The sequence below is a fragment of the Pithys albifrons genome, chromosome 8 (genome assembly GCF_047495875.1).
Source record: "Pithys albifrons albifrons isolate INPA30051 chromosome 8, PitAlb_v1, whole genome shotgun sequence".
Lineage (NCBI taxonomy): Eukaryota > Metazoa > Chordata > Aves > Passeriformes > Thamnophilidae > Pithys > Pithys albifrons.
In genome coordinates this window covers 19042132-19051562 of record NC_092465.1, presented here as the reverse complement: position 1 = coordinate 19051562, position 9431 = coordinate 19042132, and the positions used below count along the sequence as shown (strand labels likewise).

General features: G+C 43.2%; 1 protein-coding gene across 1 annotated transcript in view; it reads left to right on the top strand.

The window, feature by feature from the left end:
- The first annotated feature begins 237 nt into the window (after window positions 1-237).
- The window catches only part of COBLL1 (cordon-bleu WH2 repeat protein like 1), a 51289-nt gene continuing 42095 nt past the window's right edge, over window positions 238-9431 (top strand). Inside the window, 2 exon segments of the mRNA XM_071561777.1 lie at window positions 238-275; window positions 277-363. Coding sequence (XP_071417878.1) covers window positions 238-275; window positions 277-363 — 125 coding nt within the window.

The window sequence follows — 9431 nt, the reverse complement described above, 5'->3', positions numbered from 1 at the left end:
TGAGTCCTAATTCTAAAAATTCACATTAAACTTGTTTGCAAAAATAAAAGGGGTGCAGAAAACAGGATTGGATTCTTTTTATGGTATAAAGCCACAGAAGACATAACAAAGCTACTTAATACTCTCTTTTGAATTGGCTGAAGAAGATATGTCAGGATTACAGGCTATACAAATCTCTAGATGTACTCTGTAGGCTGTTTGGTCAGGTGGTGGGATTATAAATAGGTAGGCTTACTGATGTCAGTGGGAGCAGAAGGGAACAGGGAGCTTGCCGTGTGCACACAGTCCCTCCCTTCTACCTCCATGTGCTGTTGAAAGAAACTCACCTGGTATTAATGGAGAGGAACCTGTTTTATCTTGGAGGTAAGCAGAAAAACACTGTGATCAATTTTAGCTATTATTCTTCCTTCTCCTTGTTTAGATGAGCAGAATGGCTTCAAAACAATATTTATGTTATTTTACTTGTCCTAACACTGATTGTGAGGAAAATATTTACCAATAATTGTATACCTGCAGCAGCATGTAAGCCCTTGTTCTTTGAGGGAATGCAGAATTCATGTGTAGGGCAGTACATAAATTGCCTGAACTTAAATACAGGCCTGTAGGAAGAAATAAGAATTCACATCTGTTGTCCTTTTTCAGGCAAAGCATCTAATTACTCTAGTCAAGGGTACAAAAGCTTTTTAAAATCCAACTTCTGGCTCAAAGATGAAGGTGTATACAGATCTATAAATTTATCCACGTGGACAGACTGCTGAAATTTCAGTGGTACATTTTTGGGTAGAGAAGCTGTTGCATGTTTTATTTTAAGTAGATTATTGGTGCCTAGAAACTCAAATTAGGTTATTGAGATTATTTTAAGTGATGACTGCTTTTATTTCATGCAGACTGTAAGACTTTTCTCATTTCTTTGATTTGCTTTCTTCTGATTTTGGTCTAAAATTTTTTTGGGGAAAAACCCACTAGTTGCTTGTAATAACTTGTAAAAGTAAATTCTATTAGTGTTTAATAAAGTAGAGTCCTTGAATATTGTATATCACTTTTGTTTGTCATGGAAAGCATTAAAACAGTTTTCTGGTACCTAAATGGACTAAATACCTAAATAGCTGCAAAATGCCAAGATGCACTTTGCTTACAGCAACGAAGGAAGAATTTAAGAAATAGTGTTCAGTTGAACTTCTTGTAAAAGTCTGTATTCTACTGGCACTACTGGTAGTATTAGTTGAAAAAATGCAGGTGTGAAGTACAGTAGTGAGAGCGAATTATTCATCAGCATAGCTGAATGGGAAAGTTTCTTTACATTCCCCAGAGCAGACTGCTGGCAAGTGTAATAATTATTATATAAATAAGAATTTTTTTCCTACTTGAATACTGAAGTCCTGCACCCTTTACAGAGAAAGTGCAAAGGCTTTCTAATGGAAGTAGTGAGTCATGTTACCACCATCATGTAGGGAGCCAGCTTTCTTCAAAGAAATACCTTTCTTCCTTGTCTGTTGCAAGGATCCAATAAGAAATGGATCCAGGGGATTTTGACTGTGCAAATGAAAGCAGAGCAAGGGGCTAATGACAGCTCTTGTGCATAGATGGGGATGAGTTTGGGGATGAAATAAGAGCATTCATTTGGGGCCCTGAATTGCCAACCAATGAGGGAGTTAAAGTAGGGCAAAGGGAGGGAGCTTTTACTGGCAGCAGCTGCAAAGGTGGCTGTGAAAACTGGTCAGGCTCATGCTGTAAAGAGAGATGGGATGGAACTGCTGGCTGTGTTTTGTACCACCCATCTTCTCTCACATAGTCCTTAAGAAGTGAGGCTGGGGGCTCCAACAGCAGCCCTGGCATTTGAGAAGGAAGTAAATGTGACCCTGTTCCTGGAGGTAAAAAGTTTTTCCACTTTGCATTCTGAGGAGGATGCAGGCAGGGGAATGAATGTTGTGGAGGAAGCTGCGAAAGATGAGCAGGAGAATCTGGTAACAGGTAGGTGCTTAAAGCATTTCTTGTTAGTTTTGCAGGCAATGTTAGCCCAAGATGGTTGGTATTTTATTTTGGGGAGCTTTGGCTTCGTTCTTCATACTTTAGCAGAAACTTCTCTATTAAACCCTACCTTTAAGGATACTAACTGCTAAGATGCTCCTCTTGCAATCTTGTTGAGAAAATGCATGGTTTAGTACAATTTCTTAGCCTAAACTTAACTTATTTTTTTCTTTACTTTTCTTTCCTGTAATGATCAAGGATGCCTTGTTTGCTGACATGTTTGCGTAGGAACTCTGGTGATTCTTCATGTGTCTCATATCATCTTTATGTGTCTAGTTACATATATATATATATAGAATCATAGAATCATAGAATCGATTGGGTTGGAAAAGACCTCCAAGATCATAGAGTCCAACCCTTGGTCCAACTCTAGTTCATTTACTAGATCATGGCACCCAGCGCCACGTCCAATCTGTGTTTAAAAATCTCTAGGGATGGTGAATCCACCACCTCTCCGGGCAGCCCATTCCAATGCCTGATTACTCTCTCTGTAAAAAATTTTTTTCTGATATCCAACTTAAATTTCCCCTGGCAGAGCTTAAGCCCGTGCCCCCTTGTTCTATTGCTGAGTGCCTGGGAGAAGAGACCAGCCCCCACCTGGCTATAACTTCCCTTCAGGTAGTTATAGACAGTGATGAGGTCACCTCTGAGCCTCCTCTTCTCCAGGCTAAACAACCCCAGCTCCCTCAGCCTCTCCCCATAGGACTTGTGCTCCAGTCCCTTCTCCAGCCTTGTTGCTCTTCTCTGGACCCGCTCCAGCACCTCAATATCTTTTCTGAACTGAGGGGCCCAGAACTGAACACAGTACTCAAGGTGTGGCCTCACCAGCGCAGAGTACAGGGGAAGGATCACTTCCCTGGTCCTGCTGGTCACGCTATTTTTGATACAGGACAGGATCCCATTGTCCTTCTTGGCCACCTGGGCACACTGTTGACTCATGTTGAGCTTCCTGTCAATTAGTACTCCAAGGTCCCTTTCTGCCTGCCTGCTCTCCAGCCACTCTGTGCCCAGCCTGTAGCGCTGCAGGGGGTTGTTGTGGCCAAAGTGCAGGACCCGGCACTTGGCCTTGTTGAACTTCATCCCATTGGAATCAGCCCATCTCTCAAGTCTATCCAGATCCCTCTGCAGAGCCCTCCTGCCTTCCAGCAGGTCGACACTCCCTCCCAACTTGGTGTCATCAGCAAATTTGCTGATGATGGACTCAATCCCCTCATCTAAATCATCAATAAAGATGTTAAACAGGACTGGACCCAATACAGACCCCTGGGGAACACCACTGGTGACTGGCCGCCAGCTGGATGCAGCTCCGTTCACCAGCACTCTCTGGGCCCGACCCTCCAGCCAGCTCTTAATCCAGGAGAGGGTACACTTGTCCAGGCCATGGGCTACCAGCTTTTTCAGGAGTATATTATGGGAGACAGTGTCAAAGGCCTTGCTGAAGTCCAGATAGACCACATCCACAGCCTTCCCCTCATCCACCAGGAGGGTCACCTGATCATAGAAAGAGATCAGGTTGGTCAGACATGACCTGCCCCTCCTAAACCCATGCTGGCTGGGTCTAATCCCTTGTCCACCCCGAAGGTGCTGTGTGTTTGCACTCAGGATGAACTGCTCCATAACCCTGCCAGGCACGGAGGTCAGGCTGACAGGCCTGTAGTTGCCAGGGTCCTGCTTGCAGCCCTTTTTGTAGATTGGGGTGACATTCGCCAACCTCCAATCATCTGGGACCTCCCCAGAGAGCCAGGACTGTTGGAAGATGATGGAGAGCGGTTTGGCAAGCTCTTCTGCCAGCTCCTTCATCACCCTGGGATGGATCCCATCTGGTCCCATAGACTTGTTAGGATCCAGCTGGCTCAGTAAGTCAGTAACTATTTCCTCCTGGAATACAGGAGGGGTATTCAGCTCCCTCTCCCTGTCCACCAGCTCCAGAGGCCAGTTGTCTTGAGGGCCACCTGTCTTACTGGTGAAAACTGAGGCAAAGTAGGTGTTAAGTACCTCAGCCTTCTCCTCATCTTCCTTAACTATATTTCCCTCCAAGTCCAACAGAGAATGGAGGTTTTCCTTGCCCCTCCTTTTGTTATTAATGTATTTATAAAAGGACTTTTTGTTATCCCTAACTGAAATAGCCAAATTTACTTCAAATTCCACTTTTCTTTCCCTAATTTTTTTCCTGCATGACCTAGCTCTATCTGTAAATTCTTTGTAAGTAGCCAGCCCTTTTTTCCATAGTCTGTAAACTTTCTTTTTATCCCTGATTTCTTGCAGAATCTCCCTATTTAACCAAGCTGGCCGTCTTCCCCTCCGGCTGGCCTTTCAGCACACTGGGACAGCCTATTGCTGTGCATTCAAAATCTCCCTCTTAAAACATGTCCATCCCTCCTGGACCCCCTTACCTTTAAGGGTTGTTTCCCAGGGTATGCTCTGAATCAGTTCTTTGAATAGGCCAAAATCTGCTCTCCGAGAGTCCAAGGTAGAGGTTTTAATGGTGGCTCTCCTTACATCCCTGAGGACTGAAAATTCTATTATTTCATGGTCACTATGCCCCAAGCGGCCTCCAACCACTACATCATCTACCAGCCCCTCTCTGTTTGTAAACAGTAGGTCTAGCAGGGCCTTGCCCCTGGTAGGCTCATTTACCAGTTGATGAAGGAAATTATCCTCTATACACTCCAGGAACCTCCTTGACTGCCTCTTCTCTGCAGTATGAAGCTCCCAGCAGATATCTGGCAGGTTAAAGTCACCCACAAGAACAAGGGCTGGAGATTTTGAGACATCTGCCAGCTGCTTGTAGAATAATTCATCCCCTTCATCATCCTGGTTGGGCAGTCTGTAACAGACACCCACAAGGGTGTCAGCCTTGTTGGCCTTGCCCCTGATTCTGGCCCACAGGCACTCAACCTTGTCACTGCTGACCTCAACTTCAACAGAGTCAAGAGACTCAAGCCACCCCTCCACCTCTCCTTCCCTGCCTGTCTTTTCTGAAGAGCTTGTAGCCCCCCATAGCAGCACTCCAGTCATGTGATTCATCCCACCACGTTTCTGTGACAGCAACTATGTCATAGTTTTCCTGCTGCACTATGGCTTCCAGCTCCTCTTGTTTGTTTCCCATACTGCGTGCATTGGTGTACATGCACTTCAGCTGGGCCATTGATTTCATTCTCAACTCGGGCTCTATGCCCTTAGGCCTATCTCTGGAGAGCCCAGTTGCCGTCCCTTCCCCCTTCAAACCTAGTTTAAAGCCCTCCTAACTAACCCTGCCAACTTATGGGCTACAGTTCTTTTGCCCTTCCTAGATAAATGAAGCCCATCTGCTTTGATGAGACTGGGCAACACAGAGTTTGCGCCATGATCAAAAAACCCAAAATTTTGACGATAGCACCATCCCCTAAGCCACCTATTGGTAAGCTGGGCTTTCCTAAACCTCTCCTCATTCATCCCAGCTAGCACAGGAACTGAGGCAATTACTACCTGTGCTCCTGTCCCCTGAAGAGATCGGGTCAGTGCCTTGAAATCTTTTTTAATTACTCTGGTACTCCTTTTATTAATGTCATCACTTCCAACCTGGACAACCAACAGTGGGTAATAGTCTGAGGGTTGGATAAGTTTAGGAAGTCTTTTGGTAATATCCCTCACCCTGGCCTCAGAAAGGCAGCAAACTTCCCTGTGGGATGGGTCTGGCCGACATATAGGGCCCTCAGTTCCCCTCAGAAGGGAGTCACCGATTACAACAACCCTTCTCTTTTTTGTCTTACCTGTAGTCGTAACCCGTCCGGTAGGCTGGGGGTAACCAGAAGATCTTGTAGATAGATCCTCCTCCTGACTGTCCTCCAACAGACTGCCCGAGTCCAGGGCCATATACCTGTTTTTTAAGGGCACCCCAGCAGGTGAAAGGGGTCGAGAGGGGGTGTTTTTGCCTCTACGACCAGGCACCTGTTCCCATTCATCCCCAACCCTATGGTTTGTTCCGTCTGCCTGATGGCAGGAGGGGCTGGGCTTCACCACCTCCTGCTGGGCTTCCTTAGGAGTGGAAAGGGTGTGACTCCACCAGTCAATTTCCCTTTCACTCTCCCTTATGTTTCTGAGCCTATCGACCTCTTCCTTTAGCTCTGCCACCAGACCCAGCAAATCGTTCACCTGCTCACATCGTATGCAGGCACTTCTCATACTGTCCTCTGGTAGTAGGTCCAGGCTCAGACAGTCTTTGCAGCCAGAGGCCTGAGTGGCTGCATCCTTTTTAGAGGGTTCTGTCTGTATTGACACCCCTCTACTGGTAACAGGAGCAACAGCTTTCATTTTTCTGGGAGGCATGACTGCCTTAAGCTGTGGGGAAAGGTAGAAAGAGACAAAGAAACAAATGAACAGAGGAGGAAAAAAAAAAAAAAAAAAGCTGCAGAAATACCTAGGTTTCTGCCCTGCCTGTTCGCCCTGCCTGTTCGCCCTGCCTGTGCGAACTGCCGTGCCACGCCCTCACTGACGTGCCACGCCCCTGTTTGCCCGCTCCTGTTCGCCGCGCTCCCTAGAGATGTTTTTAAAGCCTTCTCACTCTCCTGCTAACGAGCAAGCCCCGCCTCCAACTCCCCTCTGAGTCACCTGCTGATAGCTGAAGGAGCAGCAAACAAAGCCTGCCAGGGAATATACATATTTTTAAGCTTCTTACTCAGGATAGGAGACTTTTCCTGCTCCCCATTCCTTTCCAATGCTTCATGTCATCTCTGTTCTTCAGTTTCTAAACCCTCCTGTTACTTGGTTATACAAATGCAGAAAACATTTTGAAGCATTACCATGCTCTTGGTAGATAAAGGACATAAGTGGTAGGAGAAGGCATCTGATAGATAAAGAACTTTTTAGAAGGGAGAAGGTTGTTCTGTTCCAAAGACCTACAGGAAAAATGAAAAGTAGCTACAGTGCTTTCCAAAGTTGTATCGCTTGCTTTCTCAATTATTCTTTCTGTATCTGAATTTTCAGCTGGGAAATGGAATGTTGTAGTTGAACACAACATTCTATAGCAGCTAAAGGACAGGGAGTAAAGTTTGTCTTCCCTGTTACTGCAGAACTTCTTTGCTGCTGTTCTGCATTATTTTATCAATTACACACCCATGTATCTATACTTGAGGCATGTGTGTATGTGAGGAAAAAGGGAAGGGTCCATATTAGCCTCTTTTCTGTCTGCTGTGATACTGAGTTGTTCTGCTTTTCTTTGCCTTACCTTTCCCAGCCTCTAAATCCATCCAGTGCCAGCCTCCAGTGTTACTTCTAAAACACGATTTTGAACAGGAGAGAAAAGCAGCAGCACTAGCAAAGCTCAGATAAATTGGCAATTCTTATGTCTATTGATGTTCAGAGTAGCAGCTGAAAAAGCCATGAGCAGAGCTAGGTGTTTCATCTGCAGGCTTTGAAAAGGCAGTGGTGTTATACCTGCTTTCATGACCGGGAGATAATGGCCAGAAGGACAGACTCAGGTTTTGTTCTGTTTGAGAGCACCTAATTGAACTTTTCTTACTAGTCATGGAAAAAAAAGAATCTGTATGAACAACCTTTTAGCAGTTCTTGAAAAAGATTTGAGGGTTTGTTCCTAGTGGAGGTGACATGCGTTTGCTTGAGCTTTAAGTATTTGTTAGATTTATTAGTGTATCAAAGGTTAAGCTCCCCCTTTCAGATCAAGCTGCTCTTTGTTTTCTTTTCCTGTTTATTCAACCAGTTATATATTACTCAATTACTGTTACAGATTTACTGCTTTCTCTTTCCATTCTGTCAGGCTGTTTTTGTAACTGCAAATATAATAAAGACTAAGTGAGTCATAAAAGGTTTTAGTAGTTTTGAATACCATTCAGATTTTTTTTCTTTCGGTAGGAAATCTGGGTTACTTTTGCATTTTTTACATTGTGAGAAGGGTACAAACAGATATAAGTATCTGCTTACTGCGGAGGTATGTTGCACATAGACATGCCAAATTTGTGTCTTGTCCTTTTTTGTATTTTATATAATACAAATACATTTATTATGTGGGTTTTTTTCCCTATTTACTTCAGAAGTCTAAATTCTTAATCTCCTTAGAAGTAATGTTGTTGAAAATAATTTTCCACTATACTTCTGTATTTGTTGGGTTTGGTTTGGGTTTTTTTTAGGAGAAAAAGAAGTTCCTCTCTTAGCACAACAGGATGTGCTGTAATGAAATTTTTATATCAGAACACATTTTTATAATCCTTCAATAGTAATAATAAACTTTATGCTAATTTATAGGGTAAAATATTTTTTTATCCTCTGTTGCCTGCTAGGATTCTGAGCTCTTGGCTGTCTTCCTAACAGCAAGGCAATTCTTATGCCTAGAGAGGAACTAACTGTGTTTTGTTGGTTGATACAAAATCTGTCCTCAGGAGTTGGGTCTTTCATATGCTCTAAGCAAGCCTGAAAAGATAGTAATGTTATTTATGATTTGGCTTTGAAGGATAATGAATATTTTTTCTAGAAAAGTTTTAAATTTGTACTTTATTACGGTATATGTTTATACTGGAGTTAGTGCCCCTTTAATAGTAAGAGGGGCACAGTTGAAAATATGCCCATCATGCAGATTTGTGTTTACATTGCCTCTGAATTGCCCCTTTTTCCTTGTAATAAGAGAAAACATTGCACAAATTATGGCTCAAATACAGTCACTTCTGTTTTCAAGACTGCCACTGCCATGGGGACAGACAATCAGAGAGGGCAAGTGTCTGTTCCAAATGGTCTGGAGGGAACTGAAGGATTCATTTGCTGCTTTTTCACTTTTAGTGTGAACCAGACATCCAAAGATTCCATTAAGCTTTCACCTTACTGTCATGGTTACTGTCCCACTTCTGTGATTTATTTCTCTCTAGGATAAGACTTTTTTTAAAAAAATCTTTTCTTTAAAGCAATAAGGCTAGCTAGGGGGTAAATCCACACATCCCATTGAGTAGGGAAACCTTTTCTCTAGCAAAACCTTTGAAAACATATCATGATTCCAGGGATGCCTCATTTTCTTGATCCAATTTATTTATGGAAAGAGGGGAAATGCCCTTTTTTTTTTTTCTTTCGTTGTGGCAGTCGTCTGAATATAAGCATAAGAGAACATCTGCAGATGGTTTGTTGTTTGCCAGAACATCGCTGAGTAACCCCATAATCTTCAAGGATCACTTTTTTAATAATATTACCACTCATCACATTACTACTGCCATGTCATTTGATATATCAGTTGCACAACAAATTATTTTCTTGACAGAGCTGTATACTCAGTGTACTCAGTGCCTTATTTCTAGTGCCATTTTATTCTTATCTAATATTTTCCAAGCACTATTATTATTTACAATATTGGTTTCCTTTCAGCCTTGGGAATCTGTATAGAGAAGTGCACTGAAAAATACCCCAGTATTACAAAATATTTACAA